The sequence below is a fragment of the Pseudorca crassidens genome, chromosome 2 (assembly GCF_039906515.1).
Source record: "Pseudorca crassidens isolate mPseCra1 chromosome 2, mPseCra1.hap1, whole genome shotgun sequence".
Taxonomy (NCBI): Eukaryota; Metazoa; Chordata; class Mammalia; order Artiodactyla; family Delphinidae; genus Pseudorca; species Pseudorca crassidens.
This window is the reverse complement of record NC_090297.1, coordinates 133,843,232-133,868,774: the sequence shown is the minus strand read 5'-3', so window position 1 is coordinate 133,868,774 and position 25,543 is coordinate 133,843,232. Positions and strand designations below refer to the sequence as shown.

Here is a 25,543-nt window from a genome sequence, read left to right as displayed (position 1 = left end):
TGCAACAAAAAGAATAAAACATCCAGGAATAAACCTACCTAGGGAGACAAAAGACCTGTATGCAGAAAACTGTAAGACACTGATGAAAGAAATTAAAGATGATACCAACAGATGGAGAGATACACCATGTTCTTGGACTGGAAGAATCCATATTGTGAAAATGACCATACTACCCAAAGCAATCTCCAGATTCTATACAATCCCTATCAAATTACCAATGGCATTTTTTACAGAACTAGAAGAAAAAATCTTAAAATTTCTATGGAGACACAAAAGACCCCGAATAGCCAATGCAGTCTTGAGGTAAAAAAACGGAGCTGGAGGAATCAGACTCCCTGACTTCAGACTATACTACAAAGCTACAGTAATCAAGACAATATGGTACTGGCACAAAAACAGAAACATAGATCAATGGAACAAGATAGAAAGCCCAGAGATAAACCCACACACCTATGGTCAAATAATCCATGACAAAGGAGGCAAGGATATGGAGAAAAGACAGTCTCTTCAATAAGTGGTGCTGGGAAAACTGGACAGCTACATGTAGAAGAATGAAATTAGAACACTCCCTAACACCATACACAAAAATAAACTCAAAATGGGTTCAAGACCTAAATGTAAGACCAGACACTATAAAACTCTGACAGGAAAACATAGGAAGAACATTCTTTGACATAAATCACAGTGAGATCTTTTTGATCCACCTCTTAGAGTAATGGAAATAAAAACAAAAATAAACAAATGGTATCTAATGAAACTTCAAAGCTTTTTCACAGCAAAGGAAACCGTAAACAAGATGAAAAGGCAACCCTCAGAATGGGAGAAATATCTGCAAATGAAGCAATGGACAAAGGATTAATCTCCAAAATACATAAGCAGCTCATGCAGCTCAATATCAAAGAAACAAACAACCCAATCCAAAAATGGGCAGAAGACCTAAATAGACATTTCTCCAAAGAAGACATACAGATGGCCAAGAAGCACATGAAAAGCTGCTCAACATCACTAATTATTAGAGAAATGCAAATCAAAACTACAATGAGGTATCACCTCACACCAGTTAGAATGGGCATCATCAGAAAATTTACAAACAACAAATGCTGGAGAGGGTGTGGAGAAAAGGGAACCCTCTTGCACTGTTGGTGGGAATGTAAGTTGATACAGCCACTATGGAGAACAGTATGAAGTTTCCTTAAAAAACTAAAAATAGAACTATCATATGATCCAGCAATTCTACTACTGAGCATATATCCAGAGAGAACCATAATTCAAAAAGACACATGCACCCCAATGTTCACTGCAGTACTCTTTACAACAGCCACGTCAGGGAAGCAACCTAAACGCCCATCGCCAGACGAATGGATAAAGAAGTTGTGGTACATATATACAATGGATTATTACTCAGCCATAAAAAGGAATGAAATTGAGTCATTTGTTGAGACGTGGATGGACCTAGAGACTGTCATACAGAGTGAAGTAAGTCAGAAAGAGAAAAACAAATATCGTATATTAACGCATGTATGTGGAACGTAGAAAACTGATACAGATGAACCGGTTTGCAGGGCAGAAGTTGAGACACAGATGTAGAGAACAAACGTATGGACGCCAAGCGGGGAAAGCCATGGGGGGGTGGGGATGGTGGTGTGCTGAATTGGGCGATTGGGATTGAAGTTTATACACTGATGTGTATAAAATTGATGACTAATAAGAACCTGCTATATAAAAAAATAAATAAAATAAAATTCAAAAATTCAAAAAAACATAGTGGTAAACATTTAACAAATTAAAAAAACTGGCAAGGCTAAACTAGCGATCACATTTATGTGATAAAACTACAGAACACCAGACAGTGGGAACTATAAAAGTCAAGACAGTGGGTATTGCTGGAAGAAGAAAGGGTGTGGACTGAGATGAGGCACTTGGAGGAGTCTGTAGAGTAGTTAGTAAAACTTCATTAAACCATATATTTGTTTTGTGTGTTTTTTTGTATCCATGTTTTATTTTACAATAAGTGGTTTAAAGTAGGAAATAAGAGAATAATACAAATGACTGGAGAGATTTGAAAATGACAGAACTTCTGAAAATGAAAAAAGAAATATGTGAAATTAAAATTAGGAAGAACTAGAATGAAAAGGTACACGAAGAGAGTGGTCTCTGTTTTTCTTATTCACTAATATATCCCAAACATCAAGACCAATGCCCAGGACATAGTAGGAACTTAATAAATATTTAATTGAATGAGAATGAAAGCTGAAGTCATTTTATACCAGATTGCAAAGTTTGATGATACCAAATGTTGACAAGGATATGCAGTAATGAAAGCTCAATGCAAATTTGGTACCATCATTTTGAAAAAAAAATTAGACACTGTCTTGTGTAGTTAAACATGGATATACTCTTTATGACACAAATTTTACATCTAGGCACATATTTTTTCAAACAAATCACAGTGTTTTTCACCCACTTTATGGTATCAGTTTAGTAAGTCTAAGCAGCAATGTTTTTCAACTGCTTTTTTTTTTTTGCAGAAAAAGATCAAAGTACATATCATCTAATACAAGTAAATATTATTTCAGAAAACTTTAATTTCTGTATTGGGTTGAAATGTAAAATATTTTATCTTATTGTGGGTCACAGTCAAAAAGTTTGAAAGCCGCTGCCTAAGAAACTACTGCACATGGGTACCAAAAAGACTCTTAGAATATTCAGAGCAACATACTTCATAACAGCAAAAAATTAGGAGACACATCTCATGTCCATCCTCAAAAGAATAATAAATTCTTTCTGATACATTCATGCAATGAAACGCTAGAAGATAGCACTGAAAGTACAATGAACGAGAGCTACATACATGACCGTGGATATGGCAGAGAAACACAGAAGTGAAAAAAGGCAACCAGAGAAGACTACATATAGTCTGATGATATATTTTTCAAAGATGAAAAACAAGCAAGATATACGACATGCTGTTTAGGGGTACAAATATTTCTGGTAAATCTATATATATGGGAATTATGAGACGAGTTAAAATTTTTTTTAAATCAAGTTTAAAAAAATACAAAAGATAGAAGAAAATAAAAATTTTTAGATAATGGTTACCCCCCTTAATTGAGGATAGAACAAAGAATATGTAAAATACTTCAATAGTTTTGGTAATATTCTATTTCTTAGTTTAGGTGGTGAATTCACAGTTGTTTATCAGAATATTTCCTAATATATATTAGATTAACCATATGAACTTGCCAGTTTTGTAGCCTAAAAATGGTCAAACATTGGCAATTTCATAAGATTCAAACAAACATTTAACACATTCTTAAAAATGTATCAAATAGTTCATTAAGAAGTAAATCCTGGAAAAATTTTATTCATAGGCTATTTTTAACTCTAGTTGCTTTATTCAGGGTTTTATAATCATATAAAAGCATTATGAAAACCTTTTATTTGCAGCCAAACATATGTTAAGCTTTTAAAGACAGTTTCTTAATTTTTTATCATGGAAATCTTTAAATGTATACTGAACTAACAGATGATAGTAATGAAGTCCCCAGTACACATCAACTGGCTTCAACAACCAAGTTATGGCCAAGCTTTCTCACCTCCACCCTCACTCTACCCTCAAGTGCCCCATTAATACTGTGAAGCAAATCATGGACAATATATAATTGCATCTATATTTTCTAAAAGGAGTATTTTTATAAACATAATCTAAAATCATTATCATTCCTAAAAACATTAATTTCCAATTATTAGTCAAATTTCTGATTATCAAAAGGTAACATTTAAAAGAAACTTAGACAACCCTTCCCCCAATAAAAAAAAAAATCAGGAAGCCACTGGCCAGAAGGCATGAATACAAGTTATCAGAGAAATAGCCAAAATAGAGTGATTATTAAAATTATGATACAGTCAAGTCATAGGAGATTATACAGATACTTAAAATGTTTTCAAAATGATTTTATGATACAATAACATTTCATGGTATGTTAAGACAATAGGACTGTAAATTACATGTACAGCATTATTTCTATGAGATTAGTAAAAAAATAAAGAATGGAAGAAAATATACTAAAAATGTTAACAACAGTCACCTCAGGGTGATTTCTCCCCCCACCTTTTAATAAATTTCTACCTTGCTACAGTTTCCCTGCAATGTATGTTACTGTTTCGATAATTAATAAAAAATCATAGTTTTAAAAGGATGGGGGAGAGTTCCATTTCTGGTAATGTGGAGAAGCAGGTATCTTTGGAAATGCTCATCTGATTATAATTACAAATTATAAAAACAACTATTAAAAGCACAAGAGAGGAACCAAAAGAAGGCAGAAACTGGAGAACAGATCTTTGGAAAAAGTAAGATGCACTGGGTGAGAATTGCACTTATAAAGTTTATTGTCTGAGGACATTCACCAGTTACAATGTGGAGCACCAGAAACTCAAGCAGAAGGCCACAGTCTTAATGGCTTTGAAAGTCAGAGGACAATTGGCTAGAAAGTGAGGGGGGAAATTCTGGAAAGGCGAGAAAAATCCCCCAAATCTATATAAAAACTCCATCCAGGGGCTTCCCTGGTGGCGCAGTGGCTGAGAGTCCGCCTGCCGATGCAGGGGACATGGGTTCGTGCCCCAGTCTGGGAAGATCCCACATGCCACGGAGCGGCTAGGCCCATGAGCCATGGCTGCTGAGCCTGCGCGTCCAGAGCCTGTGCTCTGCAATGGAAGAGGCCACAACGGTGAGAGGCCCGCGTACCACAAAAAAAAAAAAAAAAAAAAAATCCATCCAAATCTCTGGCTGACCATGCAATTGTGCACGTGCAAGGGAAACTCGAAGAAGCCCAAATGAAGATAAAATCTGGAAAGACTTCTCCAAGGAGAAATATGTTCTCCAAGAAAAGGCAGAATTTAGACTTTGAGTCCAGCCAAGTTAACTGCCTGATAAAATAAAAATTAATACTTTTCTAAAGAAGACAACAAAATCCAGAATCTCTATAACATATTATCCATAATGATGACAATACAATTGAAAAAATTACCAGACACACAAAGAAACAGATTCAAAGTTGACTGTTAAGAGAAAAAGCATTAAAAAGAAACAGACTCCAAAATAACTCTTTTGTTGGAATTAGTGACAACTAAATGCAATGTGGGATCCAAAATGGTATCTTGGAACAACAACAAAAAGGATATTGGTGGGAATACTGAAGAAATTTGAATAGGGCCCTTAGTTTAGTTAATGGTATTGTACCCATGTTAATTTCCAGGCTCTGATAGCTGTATTATACTTACCTAAGATGTTAAGATTAGGGGAGGTTAGGGATATACAGAAACTCTCTTTGCATTTTTTTCTAGGTCTAAATTGAAAAGCAGAGATTGTCAGACCAGACCAAAAAAAAGGAAGACCCAACTATATGCTATCTACAAGAAACTCTTTTTTTTTTTTTTTTTGCGGTACGCAGGCCTCTCACTGTTGTGGCCTCTCCCGTTGCGGAGCACAGGCTCCGGATGCACAGGCTCAGAGGCCATGGCTCACGGGCCCAGCCGCTCCGCGGCATGTGGGATCTTCCCAGACCGGGGCACGAACCCGTCTCCCCTGCATTGGCAGGCGGACTCTCAACCACTGCACCAGCAAGGAAGTCCTACAAGAAACTCATTTTAAAAATAAAAGACTCTCTGTAACTTCCTTTGTAATTTGCTACCTTCAGATTTCCTAACACCCTCCTAGGAGAAAATGACAGTAATGGAATAACTAAGTAATGGAGCTTATTATAGATCAACTGTAATCTTGATTAAGCATAAGAGCTTTTGGTACACTGTGACATATTTGACTCTAACAACCTTTTGGCTTACTTAAGAATAATATGAAAAAAAAAGAGAAGAATATGAGTGCTTAAAAACCTAAAGTCAAATTTATGGGTATTGTTACAATGTTTCTGTATGGCAAAGAAAAAAGTTTTACTGTGATGATGAATTCTGACCACCTCAGAAAAATTTTAAAACTTCTAAATAGCTTAAATAAGGAATTCAGTATAAAACATGTTTGTCTAGGCCCCTTAATAATGGTTTAATCTAATTAAAAAAAAACCTTTAACTCATTTCCATTTTGGGTATACAGTGAACCAAATAACTTGAGAAACTATTTGCTATAAACCCCATTTTTAAACCCCAACCATTTTTTAAAAAGTGTATAACTAACTTGAAAGGAAAAGAAAAGATTTCACTAGAGGTCAAAAACAAAGGAAAGAAAGGCAAAAAAGGAAAGGGTACTACAGCTGTCCTTGGAAGATTTCCTCTCAAGAGCATAGGGACTAGGGATTTAATACTCCTTCAAAGTCATAATATAAGGCCTCACACCTCAACCGTCCCCTGTCTGTTCCTATCTAAGGGATCTTCAAAGGGCTACAATTTTGGTGAAAAAGTAGACTAAACAATTCACCTACTGACAGAGGGAGATGACACAGAAGAAGGAGAAAATTAAGCCTTTCACAAGAATTTGTAACTTGCCCTTAATTGGATTTGGAGCTTAAACTTTCAGTACAGAGCAGTACAGATGTTCCCCAGCCAAAACATATAACATAAAAAAATAGTCCTACTTCTGTAATAGCCCTTGGTATTGGCAAAAGCAAACAAAATGCCTCTTAGACAGTATACACCCTCAATCTAGGCAGCAGCAAAATTCCCACAGCTAAAGCTTAAATGAACATGAGCTCTCAATTCAAAATTACAAAATCATAAGAAAACAAACCATTTTGAGTAAGGATCAGCAGATACAGAGAATTAGTACTCCCAGGACTTTGGATAATAACAGAAATTATAAAATAAAAAGTTGAAAATGATTTAAGAAATTTTAAAAATAAGAAAAAAAATGACAGTAGTGTAAAAGCACAGATTTGAAACAGATTTGACACATCTGAAAAGAATTAGTGATCTGAAATATAGATCTGAGGAAATCATGCAGAACAGAACACAAAGGGATAGATGAAATATGAAAGGTTAAGATACAAGTAGGAAAGAATGTCAAGTTCCAATAAATTTCCAATAGGAATTACAGAAGGAAAAACACAGAGATCATGCAGAGACAATATTTGAAGAGATACTGGCTGAAAATGCTCTAGAATTGATGTAAAAACTTAAAGCTATTTCTTAATGAAAATTATAAACTGAGAAACTGAATTTCAGAAACTAAACATCAAAATTTTATAAGCAACTCACATGATTAAATCTTCTTGTAAAGGCAACCGCATTTGGTGCAGAACTGTATTTTTCCTTTTTATTCCATCCACAACTTGAAAGCTCCTGAAAAATTAAGTTGAAAATTAAATATAAATTCATGAAATAGCCCAGTTTTCCTGTTGCATTAATGGTTTCAAAGCATTAAAGACAGTTGTGTACTTTCCCAGAACTGTTTTATTTAATATGAACACATTTAATAGCATAACCATTCAGTTAAAACACAAAAGGAAATTTTATTAGAATATAAGAGGGCAAAATTACTTGTCTATGTGAACACAGATAATTAGACTTATACTCCATGTGCAGAATGATGGGTTCTTCTTTCAAGAGGTTTGAATCCCAAGAGGAAAAATCTATCTACAAACAATGAAAGCTGAGCATCCCACAACATAGAGTGAAGCCCACTAGTTGTCAAGCCCCAGTCATTCATTCAGAGCTTCCAATCAGCTTTCTAGTACCTCAATCTTTGAGCTGACAGCCAACGACCCCAGGTATTTGAAGAAACCTCTAATAAAGGGGGGTTTGATCCCCCACAGGGTCTATCAATAGAATTCAAAGGGCACAAGAACTTGGATGTAAAAAAAAATAAATAAATTTTTGTTTTACACTAACCTCTAACTGAAATGACATTCCTTTTAATTATACATGCAGGCCACAAATTATAGAAGAATTGTCAATACATGTGACTTTGTCACTAATAAAAATCACAGATATTTTCATAGCACATTACAACTGGTACAGATATCTCAAAAATATCATTCACCCTCATCACTACTTTGAAGTTGTAATCTCATCACTTATAAATCTTACTTAATATGTTAATAAAGAGGCACATATATTGCCATAGAACAGTTTTTAAAAATATTTTAATAAGTTTATCTTATTAGGACTGATTTCCTTTGATATTAAAGAAGCGTTCAGTTCCAGAAGCTTCAGTTTGCCAAAAGGGTTCAAGGTTCTAAATAGGTTAAGAACGCTGCTGTATTTAAAGCTGGACAGATTTGCTTTGTTATAGGGTCAAAGCTTTGTCTAAAGTCCTCATTTTCTTTAAAAATTGAATAAAATCTCTGTATACAGAAAAAAAAAAAAAAAAAAAAAAGAACCCTGCTGTAATACAACCACCACCACCAGAAAGAGACAGAATCCATAGGAAAAAAGAAAAACCTCTGAAGAAATCAAGTTAGGTCAGAGAACAAAAGAAAACTGAGAAAAGAAAAGGACAAAACCATATAATTATTACTTTCAGACAGATATTTCTCCCATTAAATGGCAAAAACAGAAGGATACAAATAAGAAATATTTAGAAAACAAAATATAAGCTTTGGACATGAAAATATAATACAAGAAATTTAAAAAATCAACAGAAGAGTTGTGAGATAAAGGTGATAATATCTTTTAAACAATAAGCTAAAAGTAGGAGCAAAAATATCATGTTAATTAGAAGAGTCAACTTCTGAATAATAAAAAGAATTTTAAGAGAATACAGAGAAAATAGAGGAAAGTAACTTATCAAAAAAAAAAAAAAAGCTAATTCAAGAAAATACCTCCAGAACTTGAAGGACAAAAGACCTGTCTAATGCCCATTACAAAAGATTAAAAAAAAAAAAAAAAGAAAGAAAGAAAAGAAAAAGAAGACTCAAACCAAGGCCTAGCATCAAAAACCTGTAGCACATTGGAGACAAAGAAATAATAAAATCTATCAGTTCAAAAACAGAACGAAACAAAAACAGATCACCTACAGAAAAATAGGGATCAGAAGGTATCAGAAATCTCAATAGCAACCCTAGAAGTTAAAAGACAACTGAAACAAAGCCTTCAAAATCCTAGAATTCTTTATCCAACAAAAATATCAATTAAGTATGAAAGTATACCACAGACATTTTCAGACATGAAAGTCTCAGAGAATTTGCCTTATATGCACCTATTATCAGAGAACTAGTAGAATATGTGTTCCATCAAAACAAACTAGCAAAGAAAAAGGAAGACAAGATCCAGGAAACCGAGGAACCAACATAGAAAGAAAATATTGGAAATTCCCAGATAAACAGTAAAGGGAGATCCTGGGACAAAGCAATGAGCAGACCTTAAGAACAACAGTCCAGATGGTAAGTAGCAAGGATGGAAATTCGAAGAGACATCTCTGAAAGATGAAGCAATATCTGGAGTGTTTGAACACATTGAGAAAACACACTCACTACATTCACTTCTGGCAGAAATATTAGTGACAAATGTAGAGAAAGCTAAAGTAAGTTATTTAGCTCAAGGAAAACAAAATTTAAGTAAGTAATCATGGCTCAACTGTTCTTTAGCTTTCTCTACACTTGTAAAGAATGGTTGAGCCAGTATTACTTACTCATGTCAAAATTGTGACATAACTACACAGAAAGAGGAGGAAGTAAATTGTGTAAATGTGAGAGGAAGAGAAAATAAGAGACTGAAATCATCTTCTATAGTAGAGAATCAATAAATCATAACCAAAATGGAAAAATCATAAGCAATAGGCATTTAGACATATTATCTTAAAAACATATAAATTTCTCCAAACAAGAAACACAAAGAGACTTGGATGGGCGTGGGGCTCAAGGGTGGAGGCTGGAAGGGTGGGAGCAACAGGATAGTGCTATATTTTGTTCTCCTATGGAAATATATGGCTTCTTAAACATGATATATGCATATCTCCAATAAAATTTTAAAATAAAATAGAAACAAAAAAGAATGAATTGATTCAAGGGAAGACTGAGGAAATAGTTGTGATGATATTATAATACTTCAAGAAAAAGGTAATGTTCCTTGAGTAGGGTAGTGTCAGTGGATATTGAAAAAAACTGGTAAAATATTCAAGATATTTTGGAGGTAGGCAGGACTTGGTCAAAAACTGGATCCACACAGTGTAAGCTAAGAATGACGTATCCAGAAGTACTACAATTCCCAAGTTTCTGGCTTGAGCAATTGAGACAGGGAATACTGAAGAAAGTGATGAAAATTATCACTTTAACACAATAGATAAACAGTAAATGCTCTGAAGATATGAATTACTTTTTTTAAACCTAAAATTAAATTGCAACTTTCAAATTCGAAATTACTAACGGAAAAAAAAAAATGACAGAAGCAACTCTACAGTGAAAGAAATTTTTGGTACTTGATACTCAGCCTAGATACATGCTCATTGCACATTATCTCCCTGTAGAGACAGAAAATATTTAGTGGTAGATATTAACATAAAATGACATATAATAACTATATTAAAAACATCAAACTTCTAGAAGACATGTTTGTTCTTTCTAAAAATCACAGCCTATTTATACAACCATATAAAGATGTCACAGTTTAGGACAAAATTCCTAGATTTAAATCCATCAACTCTGAATTTGTTTTTTAACCAGTTAATATAATTTCCATATTTATATTAATTCTATAATCAAAGTGTCTCTAACAAATTGCTATTAAACTTATCAAGCCATTTGATAAGCCATTTTCCTATTATAAGTAAGGTTACACTATAATGAACATTCTTGCACCTTTTCCGACATTTCTGATCATTTCCTAAATATATAGTCCTAGAAGTGAAATCACTAGGTCAAAGAGTAGGAACCTTTCAAGGCCTTGATCCTTGTCAAACTGCCCTTCTGAAATACTGAATCATTTATACTAGCACTGCTGAGTGTTAGTTCACAAGAGTCATATCAAAACTAGGTATATTTAATTCCCTTTCTATATATTATACTTTAATTTCCCCAACTGTAAGAGGAATTATGGTCGCTAAATGTATTTGTTAAATAGAAAATGGGGGTTAGGGGGCCGTAAATCACCTATAAACCCACCACCCGAATAAACCTATGTAAACATCTTCCCAATCTTCTTTATGTGCATATGGGGGCTGGCTTTTGTTTGTTTAAAGTAGCCAATACACCTGTCCTTTTCTGTGTGATCTCATCTGCTGATTTTGTGCTTAAAAAGTCCTTTCTTTCTGAGAACATATGTCTTAACAGCAGCAATAAAAATAATAGTTAAAACTAACATAGAGATCACTATGTGCCAGGCACTGTTCTAAGTGCTTTAGACACATCAACTCATTTGATCCTACCTTTATCATTATAATTTATTATGACAAGAAACACAGACAAAGGTATTAGTGAATTGTGGCCTTATTTTTTACATTAAAATTTTTTTTAATGCTTTTCTGATTCCTCAACTAAGAAATGCTAAGACATTTTGAAAAATCCATTCAATTTTTGGGACATTTCAACACCATTAGCTTAATGAAAAAATGCTTTTCCCCTTTAATAAAACTCTGTTTGAAGCAGACTGAAAGAAGGCAGGAGTTAAATGAACCTCCAGTCACATTACTTGGGAGCAAACAGGTTAAAATTCCATTGGAGCCCTCCATCCTAAAGAGACTTATAATTAAAAAATAAGAACAAGCAGGTTCTTAAAAACTTAAGATAGTCTCTGCTTCAGAAAACATTTCCCCTTTGAAACAATGTTACACTACTAGCCCATCTAAGACAACAACAAACTAGGGCTATAAAGATAGAGAACAGCATAGTGGCTGCCAGGAGTTAAGGATGGTGGGGAATGAGGGTGGGAGTAGGATGGGTGTGACTATAAAGGGGTAGCACAAATGAGAAATCTTTTGTGGTGATGGAATAGTTCTGTATCTGGATGGGGGTAGCAATAAGACAAATCTACACAAGTGCTAAAACGTGTTCTTCCCTGGTGGCGCAGTGGTTAAGAATCCGCCTGCCAATGCAGGGAACATGGGTTCAAGCCCTGGTCCGGGAAGATCCCACATGCCGCAGAGCAGCTAAGCCCATGCGCCACAACTACTGAGCCTGCGCTCTAAAGCCTGTGCACCACAACTACTGAGCACACATGCCACAACTACTGAATCCCACGCGCCTAGAGCCCGTGCTCCACAACAAGAGAAGCCACTACAATGAGAAGCCCGTGCACCGCAACGAAGAGTAGCCCCCGCTCGCCACTACTAGAGAAAGCCCACACGCAGCCACGAAGACCCGACGCAGCCAAAAATAAATTAAAAAAAAAAAAAAAAAGGTAAAACGTCACAGAACTATACAGACATGTCTTGTACAAACATCCATTTCCTGGGTTTGATATTGTGAATCTAAAATGATCCTTGTACTATTTTTTGCAACTTCCTGTGAAACTGTAATTACCTCAAAATAAAAAGTTTAAAAAACAACGAAAACAAAAACCAAGTTAATGGATTATGAAGTAGGCATTGCACTGGGACTCCAGGAACTCATCCAGTACTTTCTTCTTAAACCTTGACATGCATTTATGGTTAACTGGCCTTAAAGGAATTTTGCCCTGCCCCATCTCAACCTCCCAATAGCCACTAAATATCTCTGTGAGAAAAAAGATGCTTTTCCCTTTGTCTCTGCCTCTTTTTGTCTCAGAACCTAGACTCTTTCTCCAAGTGACACTATACAATCTAAGAAATAAATTCTCCTACCAGATCATCTTGTATTGACAGCTTATCAGCCAGGTCAAGTTATTCTATACTAATCCATTTCCCACGAACACCAAAAAGTTAAAGTAAACTTAGTGACTCAAAAGACGTTTTTTTGGGGGTCTAACTTATGAATAAGACTGATTCAAGTTGAGTACACTGCGTAAATAAGCCTCTGTTTTAGCAAAGGCTAAATGAAACAGAACCGCCTTGATGCCTCTTAAAATTTGTTCAAATGGATTCAACCTTCAATTTTCAAATCAGGCAGTGAAGAGAAATCTTCTAACAGTAACTCACATATACAAAGGCGATTTCTTAATAGTCATTAAAAGTGTATTTGAAAGTATATTCACGGACTGATTTTGAGCCATTAAACAGATTATTTTGGAAGCACGTGGGAAGGCAAACACCACAACTGATGACCACCTACCCTATGAAAGAACTACTGAATTTCTCAGGAGCCACAGCTTCTCTTACGTCTTGTAGGTTTGTTCTGTAAAGTCAAATTCTTGATCTAAATTTCATCTTGTAGGTTCCAACACTTTTAAAAGCACTGCTCTAAGGGTGATGTTGTAGGGATACCTATAGATAGAAGAAGAGAAAAGGCCAATATAGACCAGCATGTAGACAGAGACTGAGGCAAGGAAAGAAAAAGCAATGGAATTTGTAAAAGACTGTGGGGTGTGGGGGCCCTCAGAGTGAGAAGATGACTGCTGCTGAGGCATTCCTAGGCTCCAAAGCTGGAAGCTTTACCGGGGCATAATACAGCCATTAGCATTCAGCCTGTATGGCTCTTTGGAAAGAAGTCTCAGCCATAGATGGGCGCTCACCCTGAGATGAGGGGCTCACCGCGATTCCTATATTCTTAATGGGTAGAATAAGCCCTGAAACTATATAATTCTAATGGAATATGTTAAATCAAAAACACCACCTCACTTTTCTGTAATGTAATGTACTCACATTCTTTCCTCCCCCAACCTCCCTCCTTCCAATACCTTAAAGCCACCTCTATAGGGAGATCAGAGAGAAAGGCAGAAGCTATCTTCTGCCACTGATACTGTGATATACCTACTCTCCTAGTCAACAGTTATCTTCCCTAGTTCTAATCTAAGCCTGCCCTTACTGTATATAAAGGAAGTTCGCAGTAAGGAACAGCAATAATATGAACTGACAAAACAGCTAGCTTTTTCTAGTCCACAAGAAGTGTCACATGTCTTCTTTGCTTTCTTCAAACCTCCCACTATATTCATGGATTTTTACATTTTAATTCTAATGAAAATGATAATTTTCATTAAAACAAGGATAGAATTATGATATTCCTGATGTTGGAATTTTGGATGTTGCCAAGATTATAGGCTGTTTGCATACAGAAGAAATTTCGCATAGAGAAAGCTCTTTATACATATTGTCAGAAATACCTCAATTGTAAGTTTTTCAGAAATGTTTTAATAAGATTCAGAATGACCTATTATGTACTTTCCCTCATTTAACCAGGATTCTTCCTCAATCTCTAGTGCATCCCAGTTATTCAGGAGGGCCTTATCTATCCTTTGTATTTAATGTGTTTATTGATATAATCTAAATGACTTATTATATTGACCTACCAGAACAAATAATAAAGTGTGGAACTTTCTTCTTTGAATGTAATACACATCACAGGACTTTCAGTCAGAGCCTGTCACTTTATAAACACTTGGGAACCTCATGAGAGAGGTAAACGTTATTCAACGTAATGACTACAGGACAGATTTCAAGCGCAGTTCACCCCCCTTACTTAAGACTGATCGAAATCACCAGAGAATTGCTATTGGAGAGAAAGCCTGATTGCAAGAGAGCTTTGTGTCATAACTCATCCTGTGTTGAATAACGTAATACTCATTCTGAAGAGAAACCCCATCGGCGTAATGAACGTGGCAATGCCTCCAGGAGAAATACAAGCTTTATAGAACATCAGAGAATTCATAATAGAAAAAAACCCCCAAAATCCTATGAATGTAATAAACATGGAAAAATCTTCAGAATACAGTCATTGCTTCCTCGACATGAAAGAACTCACAATGGAGGGAAGCCCTGTAAATGTGTAAGAGCTTTCTAAAAGAAAAAAACCCTTCACAATCAGAAGAGAAATCATACTGGGGCAACCTATGCATATAAGAAATGTGGGAAAACTTTAACAAGAGCTGAGCTTCAACTAAATACCAGAAAATTCATACTTGAAATTAACGAGTGTTTCCCTTATGGTAAACTTTTGCCCTTACTGAACACTGAAGAATTCATACTAGGGAAGAAAATGGTTCTGAATTGTGGGCAGAGGGGAAAAAAATTCTGCTTCCATAGAATGAGTGTTACTTTATAAAAGTTACATTCTTGGACTGGGTAACAGACTTTTGCAAAAATAACTCCAAACATGATAAACAATGGAAGACGATATGCCTGTAGGCTGTACAGAATAAAGCCTTGGAATGGTCACTCATCAAACGCAAATACTGAACAAGTATTATTCAAGCACTATAGATACATCAGTGAAAAGAGCAGACAAGTTTCTGCCCTTGTGGAATTTACGTTCTAGTGAGACCCCCAATCTCTAAGAACTTGACTTATGACCACCCCCAACAATTATCACCTCCTTAAGACTTCTGCAGTTTTGGTCAAAGTCCTATTTATTACTGATTGACAGCTACACTTAACTGAAGCTCTTACTCTGAAGTCACCCCCCAAAATTATTCTACTTCCAGGAATTTCTCAAAAGACCTAGAAGGTATTTTATTTTATTTATTTATTTAAATAAAATTTATTTATTTATTTATTTTCGGCTGTGTTCGGTCTTTGCTGCTGCGCGCGGGCTTTCTCTAGTTGCGGTGAGCGGGGGCTACTCCTTGTTGCAGTGCGCAGGCTTCTCATTGCGGTGGCTTCTCTTGTTGTGGAGAACCAGCTCCCGGCGCGTGGGCTTCAGTAGCTGTGGCTCGCGGCTTCAGTAGTCGCGGCATGCAGGCTCTAGAGTGCAGTTGAAGCACACGGGCTCAGTAGTTGAAGTGCACGGGCTTAGTTGCTCTGTGGCATGTGGGATCTTCCCAGGCCAGGGCTTGAACCCGTGTCCCCTGCATTGGCAGGTGGATTCTTTAACCACTGTGCCACCGGGAAGTCCCCAGAAGGTATTTTAAAGGTCAAGTAGTCCAAAATCCCTTATTTCACACATTTAATTTTTTTTTTTTAAGAAAGGCTGAAGATATGAAATAGGTTGTATTACTGGCACAGTCTATAGATGGCAAAGCTGAAACAAAAATGCATCTCTTCTGGCTCATTGCTTTTATGTTTTGCCACTAAAAATTATCTTTTGGGATTCAAAGGGCTTTAAAATTAATTTTAAAGGAAGTCAAATTAAGTAATTAGGCATTTTCTGAGCACCCATTCAGAGAGCTGTGAATGTTGGACACTGATTAAAAAAGAAAAAGAGGCAGCAAAGTACATGGAAATTTACCCCCAAAACTGGTTTAAATTAAAGAACAACAAGAACAAAAAGACAGTGAGCAACTCTGTGGAAGTGAGAGTTGTAAGGACATGTTAACAGAGGGTGAGTGCAGATGATGGAACTACTAGCTTTTCTCCTTCCTTGTAATCAGTATAACTTCAGTGCCAGCAACCATATTATTGTGTTTCCTTCCAGTCCCTATCACTAAGAAATGGCTACTTATTAGGAGGAGGGGAGAAGAATGAAAAGACTGGTTTTGTGTGAGAGGGATCACACTATCCACAGAAGCTTCCAAATTTGGCCATGCTGCTTGGGCCAATGGGCAAGTGAAGATTCTTAGGATTTCTGTAGCACTAGCTATGGGAATATCAGGGCGAAGTGTTCAGATGAAGGGGGATCCACCAGTATATACAGATAACAGATTGAGCTGAGACTTCTAGAGCCAATGAGCAGCAGCCCTGAAAAAACACTGTGCTCTTTTAATAAACAACCTTCAGAGTTCATAGGGAAGGGGAAGGGGAGAAAAGTTATTTAGGAAGTAAAGTCGACCGGAGATACTGGAGAACAGAGGAAAGAGGATGCAGGGAGAAGGGAAAAGAATGACTCGAAGGTTTCTGACTGGTATTAAAAATGGATAAATGGTACAAATCACTCAGACAGGGGACCTTAAAAACTAAAACCAGAGCAAACATGTAATTATATTCCTACTAAGTAGTTTTTAAAATTACTGGACTTTTCCTTTACCATTAAATTCTTTTCATTGGTGAACATGTTTTTCTATTCTTCTCTACCATAAAACAAAAAACTAAGAAACAAAGTGTCGAAATCTGTTCTTTTGTTTTCCTTCACTCTGAGGTAATTTCAAGTGTGATACAAGGTTGGAGAAAAACCAGACTTAGCATTATGTTTGCTTCAGATCTGCTTACTTCAAGATGTGATTTCGTTGTCCAGTATTTTACTGACGACTAAGACCAGTCCCTATATAATAAAAAAATAATTTTTAACATCTCAAAGATAAGGCCAATAGTTTTTAGAGGGAAATAAAAGGCTTGGAATTTTTCTTTTTTCCCTGAGCAATTCTGAGGTAGACAGTGTAACAGACAGGCAGATAAGCAGCTTTATTCTGAGAAAACCACTGTGCTTCTTATAGCTGCCCCTTTCTTTCTACAAGTCAAGAATAAGTTTAGGGACAAAAGTTTAAACAAATTCTGCTTGATATGAAAGACTTGGGAATACAGAATGCCACAAACTGGTAAGAATGACAGGGACCTACTTAGGGAACAGAATTAATAGGAGTTATATATTTTAATAAGTTTCAAATAACTCAGAAATTGCCTCTATTGTAGAAAACTGAGTGAGACCTGTGTGGTTCAATCACCAATTTGCAAGAAAAATCACTAAACCACATAGTTGGATTCAGAATCTATAATCTTCAAAGCTCAAATTTAGAACACATTTTATTTCAGAAAACGTGAATAAGTCATCACCTGAAATAAAGTTACATGTGGATATTCACACATAATAATGAGTTTTGACTGAAACAGTTTTAGTGTAACTTAACTAAAGATCTTTTTAATAGTCTCATTATATATATATAGTTTTTTAAGTTTTATATAAAATTATATATAAAGTAGAATGAACATTGGTATAATGGGCAGAAACATGAAGATAAATTTACTGGGTTCAGTGATAACACTATCTTTTCATATCTGAGGTTAAATTTGGATTTAACAAAAATAATTCATTCTTTAGTAAAGTTAATATTCTAACTACATAATAAGGTAGACACCATTTTATGCTAATAAATGAGACTAATACATTAGATTGGCCACCATCGTGGCTTAAAAAATCTTCTGTTAAAGTTATCAATAGCAAGAGTTTCACATAATAAACAATATCTGTACAAACAACATGGAAAACAATTTGGCAGTATTTAATAAATTTAAGGATGTTAATGTGCTACAACTCAGTAATTAATGCCCTAGAGTATAAACATGGATGCTAGTCAATGATGTTAGACATAAGAAGCTAAAGAAGAAAAAAAACAGGATACCACTTACATAAAAAAATCTGAAACCTGCAAAAGCACATATTGCTAAGGGATACATATACTTACAGAAAATCTGTATCTAAATGCACAGGAATGATACAGATCAATACTGGATAGTGGTTCCTTTGGTGGGAGGAGGGAAGAGAGGTGAATATGGGAGGACGCAGAGTGGCTTCAACAGTACTGCTTAGGCTGAAGGTTGAGATGAGAGGTTCATCTCATTACATATGCCTTGTTGTATGTCTTAAATATCTCAGGATAAATTAGAAAACATTTTTCTGCCAGATGACAAAGTCCTGTTTACGCTGCCAGATTTAATGTAATCTTGATGATTATATGAGATGGATACATCAGAATATTGTGGTGCTACAGCATTTCTTCCAAGGGTTCCTATTTCAATTTTTTAAGACATTCTCTCATTGAACAAACATTTACTAAACACTGTTCATTTTCTCATTCTAAATACTGAGTTCCCAGTACATGCCAGACAGATAAAATAGTGAAAGCAAAATTATCCGACCTAAGTGTCCTCATGTAGCTTAAAACCTAGCAGAAGTGGCAAGCAATGAACAAATAAGCACATGATTAACACCACTTTGTACCTGATCACGCCTTCCTTCTTAAAAATGTCTTTCACTTGGTTCATCGAATTTCACACTAACCTAGGTTTCCTCCTAAATCACCCGCTGCTGCTTCTCAGTTTCTTTTGTTAGCTCCTCCTCAGCACTAAATAGGTCCCTTCTTTTCTGCATCTGTATTCACTCTCTTGGTAATCTCACCTATGCTTTAAATATCCCTACACTGACAACTCCCAAACTTACACTTCCAGTCTGAACTGAAAATATACGCTAGTATATGTTACGTAACTTAACATTCTCTGTGGCTGTCCAACAGGCAGGTAAAACTAAACATGTCCAAAGCTGAACTCAGGGTCTTCCTTCAAAACCCGCTCCTCTGGCCCTTCTCCACAGGCTACACTGCGCAGTCTATCCTATATAAATGGCAGCCCCAGGAGCTATGAACACAATACTAATAATTTTCCATCTCAGAGACTATCAACTACATGTGTCCGGTGTCAGGCCAAAAACCTTGTCATCATCCTTGACTCCTCTTGCACATACAGTGCCTGACAACTTCTCATCACCTCTTCCCTCACACCCTGATGCAAGCCACCTTCATCTCTCACCTGGTCTCCTCGATTCAGTCCTTGGTACCAGCCCCTCCCCACCCCCAGGCTTGCTTCCCCACATACCCTGGTCAGTAGTCAGGAAGAGCTACTTAAAACCCAAGTCAGAAAATGTCACTTGTTTGCTAAAAACCCTCCCCTACCTTCCGATCTTTTTCAGAGGAATGGTTTTCAAGGCACCATGCCATCCAGCCCTCTCTACGTTTCTCACTTTCTACTAGACCCTCGCGCTCACTCACTGCAGCTCACTGGCTTTTGCCCTGGGCTTCACACCTCACACCAGTAATCTTTTCCCTTATGTGAGCATAATAAATGGCTTACAATGGGTAGATGCATAATAAATGTTAGTCTCCTTTAAAAAAAAATGCCTTCCTTGATTTCTTTCTTGTCTCTAAAATACAACACACAGTCATATTATAAAGTCATAAAATAAAAGTATAATGAAAAGTATCCAGGGCCATTGCAGACTTGTATATACTACAACAAACACACTATATTTTGTTCCCGGAAGAACTAAGAACGAAACTTACGGTAGTTAAGTATCAGTACTGTTTTCTCTGCCTGGAACACTCTTCCCCTAAACACCAGTACAGCTTGCTCTCTCACCTCGTTCAGGTCTTTCTCAGACGGCACCTTTTCAGTGAAGCCTTTCTGACCATCCTATCTAAAATCACAGCTCCCACTGCCCTTACGCCACCCTGTCCTTTTCTGGCTGTTCCATGTTTTTCATGACACAGTGCTAGTTCACCTCACTCAAATGTAAGATGCATGAGGGCAGGAATTGTAGTCTCTTCAGTGCTGTAAGCCAGTGCCTGGCACAGAATAGACACTCAGTAAATACTTGTTGAACCACAACACATACATGTAAAACTGCAAGTGACAAGTCCAGTAAAGAACTAGGAAGTGCTGGGAGAGCCTGTAGGAAGAGAAGAAAGGCTCACCTGAGAAAGTCAAACTTGATCTGAGAACTGAAGGATGAGTAGCAGTTAACTAGGATGTACACAGGCTCAGTGGTGAGAGGGGCTAAAAGGCCACTGTAGCTAGACCAGAAAAAGGTGGAAAAGGTATAAGATAAGGTTGGAGTGGGTAAGAAGAGGCAAAACTCTGAAGAGATTTGTAGATGGTATTAGGATAGTTTGTCTTTACCCTCAGAGTGACAGGAAGCCACTGAAGCATTATAAGCAGAGGAATCCGATGAGCAGATTTACATGTTGAAAGATTACCTTGGTTATTGGGTAGAGAAAGTTTAGAAGGGTCAGGGTGGATGTGGACAGATCAGGTAAGAGGGCACTGCAGTAATTCAGCTGAGTTACAATGGTGTCTTGGATTGGGGTGTTGAGAGTAGAGAGAGAATGGATAAATAAGATACTTAGGTTAAAAAAAAAATCAGTGGGGTTGGTGTTAAATGAGATCAGGAAGTGGGGTCGAGGGAATTTTTAAGGTTCACTTCTATGAAGTTTACAAAGCACTGTTAGATGTCCCAGGGAAATAAAAATTTCCCATTGACTTGAAGTTTATGTCCTTAAGTAATAGTCACTGTCTAGATCTTCAATGTCAAACCCCTCTCCACAAATGACTATCAAGCACAAGCACTTGCAATGTGGCAACTCCACATAAAGATGTGCTGTAATTATACAATATACACTGAATTTCAAAGTCTTAGTACAGAAAAAAGAGAGTACAACATCTCAATAATTTTTATACTGATTACAAGTTGAAATGATAATTATTTCGGATGCAGTAGGTTAAATACAATTATTAAAATTAATTTTACTTGTTTCTTTTTAATTTGTAATGTGGCTACTAGAAAATGTAAAGTTATAGAAATGGTTCACATTATATTTCTACTGGATGGTACTAATGTTGTATGAAACAGAAATATAGTAATTGCAGTTTATTCAAAAGGAAAAAAATAGGGGCTTCCCTAGTGGCGCAGTGGTTGAGAGTCCGCCTGCCGATGCAGGGGACACGCGTTCGTGCCCCGGTCCGGGAAGATCCCACATGCCGTGGAGTGGCTGGGCCCGTGAGCCATGGCCGCTGAGCCTGCGTGTCCGGAGCCTGTGCTCCGCAACGGGAGAGGCCACAACAGTGAGAGGCCCGCGTACCACAAACAAAAAAGGAAAAAAATATGTCTAAGGAGAAGATGGCTGAACTTCAGGGCAAAAAAATGTAATTTTTATAAAGAATTTAGTTTGCTTTGTTTTGTTCGGGGATGTGAGGAAATGAATATTTCAGTTACTATCATTTAAATACAAAAGCCATTTTCTGTTTGTGCCTTATTTATAGACTAGATGGTTTCTCTTCCTCTGTTGCTAAACTAATGGTTCTATTGAGGGTGTCCTCCATGGTAAGCAAGGAAAGTTAGAAAAACACAGAGTTGTGGAAATGACAAAGACGCAGAGATCATTCAGGCCCATCCTTTCATTTTGTTAAGTGACAGACTTGAGATACTCAGACATTAAGTAACTTACCTGAAAAACACAGGACTAATACTGTCTATACTACTGAAGATACAGATGTTTTCTGTAACATCTATGTTATAGTTGACTTGAAAATACTGCAACAAATACACTATATTTTGTTCCCAGAAGAACTAAAAAAGTACCTTATGGTACTGAATATGTCGGTATTATCAATGACTTAGTTTTGAGATACAGAATCATATTAATATTCTTACCTGATAAGAGTGGGAAAAGCATCAGTTTTTAGAGTCTGAAAGCCAGTTCCAACACTTAGCTGTGTATCGGGGACAAATGTCATTCTGTTTTCTCATCAGTAAAATAGATACTTCAGTAAAATGATGAAGCCAAATCAACCAAAATGATTCAAACAGTACTATCTATGACTCAACAGTGTATAGCTATGAATGCCACATGAGTTTTTGAGGCTGAGTAATATAGAGAGAAGTTACATCAAAAGCTTTAAACATTTAAAAATTAATATACAGTGTAATTTGTCACTTCTGAAACTTCTTAATTGGGGATACTATAATTCACCATCTTGTATATTTTAAAGGAAAATTCTTAAAACTACTCACATCTGGCTGAATGGCTTTAAATACTGGAACATCCATTAGCGTTATCTGACCCTGATATAAAAAGTAAAAAAATTACAATTTCTTGGCATTCCATAATGTGACATATATTTGCAATTAAAATTATATTCTGTACTAAAACATATTGAGTACTCAAATCTTTACCAGAAAGAAATCCCAGTTTTATAAGGGCTTAAGAAAATGAAAATTTAGCCCTTATATCATTAAATATAATTATTTCTGATTATCTCATGCCTATTCATATTGTTTTGTGAGATAAATAAGGTAAAGCTACAAAATAAACAAAACTAATTTTAAAAATTTGAACATGGTCATACATTAAATCCAAATAAAAAAAAAACCTTGGATCTACTGGTTCATAGAGCAGTGTTGTTGTTGTGACTATTAAATCATATCTACTCAAACAGTAATATAAAATATGACATTAATGAAAAGGTATTCTTCCCAATTTATAAGAAGTAACTGACTCTACACTAGTGGCAACTCATATTGAAGGACTTCACAGGGACCTATCTCAACTGTGGCTATAGATGTAAAACAAAATCTAGCAATATACCAAGGAATAATATGCTATGGCCAAACACAGTTTACTCCTGGAATGCAAGAGTGATGCAATATCAGGAAATCAATATATTCTGCTAACAAGTTAAAGGAAAAAGCACAAATAAATGAACACTTACATCAGTTAAGAATTAAAAGTTTTTCTAGGTATCCTTCATGATACTGCAATAATGCCTTCAACTTTAATTTTTTAATTTAGGAAAAAGTAAAAATTCTTCTTACATATGTCAATAAAGTACAGTTAGCTTGGGGAGGTGGTATTGGTAGGGACAAAAGCAATTACCATGAAGGTAAATACTTACTATTACTTACCAAGTTGATAGTGTAACTTACGAAGCTGCTCTAAAAATATCAATGGATTTTCTTACCTTCTCCTGTTCATTCCTCTGCTTGCTCCATTGTTGTGCTACTCTCCCCATTGATTCCCACATCCAGTTTTTTTAAAAAAATCTCCTCTGTTGGGCCTACAAATTCTAACTGAATAGCACCAATATGTAAATTATGTGCAAAAACTGGAGAACAAGAGGTGGGAGGCTTACCGCATATTCTTCTGGTGTAACCTTAAGGACATCAAATACCACAGCATCAAAGCTTTTCTTCAATTCAGAACCTTTGTCACTCAATGACTCAGAACTGCTACTTTTCTGTTAAATTGGAAAAAAAAATGCAGCCATTTAAAAACTGTCTTTCAGTTAAGTGTCATGGAAACTAGACCGGCCTTAAAACTGAGGAAGCTAAAAGTGAGTTAACAAATGCTGTAGAAAAGTTGGGCAGAACACACTGCTTCCTTGGAAGAGCACTAGGAAAAGGGTCGGGCAACTTGAAATCTAACCTCAACTTTAGGTTTTTAGGTTCTCGAGTAAGTTTTCCTGTCTGTTTCCTCACCCTGACATCCTATCATTTCCAAAAGAAATAAAAGATATTATCAATAACAAGTTCAATGATTTTCAAATGGGGTAAAAGAAGTTAGGGGAGAAGGATATACCCATCTATAATTCTTAAAACTAATTTTTATTAAGAAAAAGACAAATTATTTTCCTAACATAAACCACAGGAAAACATTCAGAACTCCATTAACTAAATAACCCAGTCTAGTTTGTTAAGTGAATGTCTGTCTGTGATAGTACAATTGATACTCTTCTTCTTATTATAGTACAGATTTAAGCATTTTCTGCTTTAATTTTGAATTTGCTGTTGCTATATGCAGAACAAAAGGCGGCTTTTGGCCCTGAAAATCTTATTTCTGTTAAATTTCCACTTCATCTGTACTACAAAATAAAAGTGTTATTTTGCAATCAGTTTTGGCTGAAACCAGAGTATCATCCCTGCAAGAACATTTAGATCACTCTCTGTGAAACGGTGGTAGGATATCAGGCTACAGTCAGTGGCAGAAAAAACGAACCAAAGTTTCGTTTACAGAGGTATAATATTATGTATGTCAACCTATCAGTTATTATACATCAATTTTGAGCACCTGTCATTATGCTTCATTTTTACTTCCCTTGCAGGAGCAACTAAATATCAAAATCATTACAAAGAAGGGATCTGTCATTAATTTTGGAAAATTCTCAACCATTATTACTTCAAATATTTCTTCTGCTCCTTTCTCTTTCTCCTCCTTCTGGCAGCCCTACTACGTACATGCTACACCTTTTGTCATTGCCCCGCAGTTCCTGAATACTGAGTTCCATTTTCCTCATTCTATTTTTTCTTTGCACTTCAGCTTGGGACGATACTATTAACATGTCTTCAGGTTCACTGATTCTTTCCTTAGCTGTCTACTGGTCACCAGTCTACTGGTGAGCCAATCAAAGTCACTCACCATTTCTGGAACGACGTTTTCGATTTCTAGCATCTCCTTTTGACTCTTAGAGTTTCAATATCCCTGCTTCTACTATCCATCTATTCTTGCATGTTGGTCAGTTTTTTCCATGAGAGCTATTAGCATTATTAATCATGGTTATTTTAATTCCCAGTCCGTTAATTCCAAAATCTTTGCCATATCTGAGTCTGGCTGTGCTGCTTGCTCTGCCTCTTCAGCCTATGTTTTTTTGTTACTTTCAGCATGACTTAAAATTTGCTGAAAGCCAGACATGATTTAGTGGGTAACAGAAACTGAGGCAAATAGGCCTTTAGTGTAAGGGTTTACGTTTATTTGTACAGGAGTTATGCTGCTTACTATTTGTTGTGGTTAGGGGTGCCTTCACTTTCCTCTAGTGTCCCTGTTTTGGTCTCTGGGTTTTTCTAGAAACTCCTCCTTAGATAAGAGTCTGTGCCTTGCAGTTCTTTCAGCTGTGATCCTTTACTATTATACAGGAGCCCTGTTGATGTGGTGGTAAGGTGTGGGAAGAGGAGAAGCGTTCCATTGCCCTACAATCAGGTACTTTAGTGAGCCTGTGCCCTTGGGCTGTGACCTTAGGTGCTTCTCAGTACCCCGGACTCCCCTTAGAAAGTAAGACAGGAAGGCTAGAGGGCCCAGAGTTGGGTATTTCTCTTTCGGCAAGTAGGTTAGGCTCTGGTAAAGC

At 36.2% G+C, this 25,543-nt stretch overlaps 1 protein-coding gene across 2 annotated transcripts in view; it reads right to left on the bottom strand.

Moving 5' to 3' along the window:
- Positions 1-25,543, bottom strand: part of RALGPS2 (Ral GEF with PH domain and SH3 binding motif 2) — a 163,122-nt gene that overhangs the window by 94,273 nt on the left and 43,306 nt on the right. For both annotated transcript variants that reach the window (XM_067728755.1, XM_067728756.1), the window contains exons 3-5: positions 23,558-23,662; positions 22,440-22,490; positions 7,204-7,287 (exon numbers count right to left, since the gene is read on the bottom strand). In XM_067728755.1, coding sequence (XP_067584856.1) covers positions 7,204-7,287; positions 22,440-22,490; positions 23,558-23,662 — 240 coding nt within the window. The remainder of the gene's footprint in view (positions 1-7,203; positions 7,288-22,439; positions 22,491-23,557; positions 23,663-25,543) is intronic.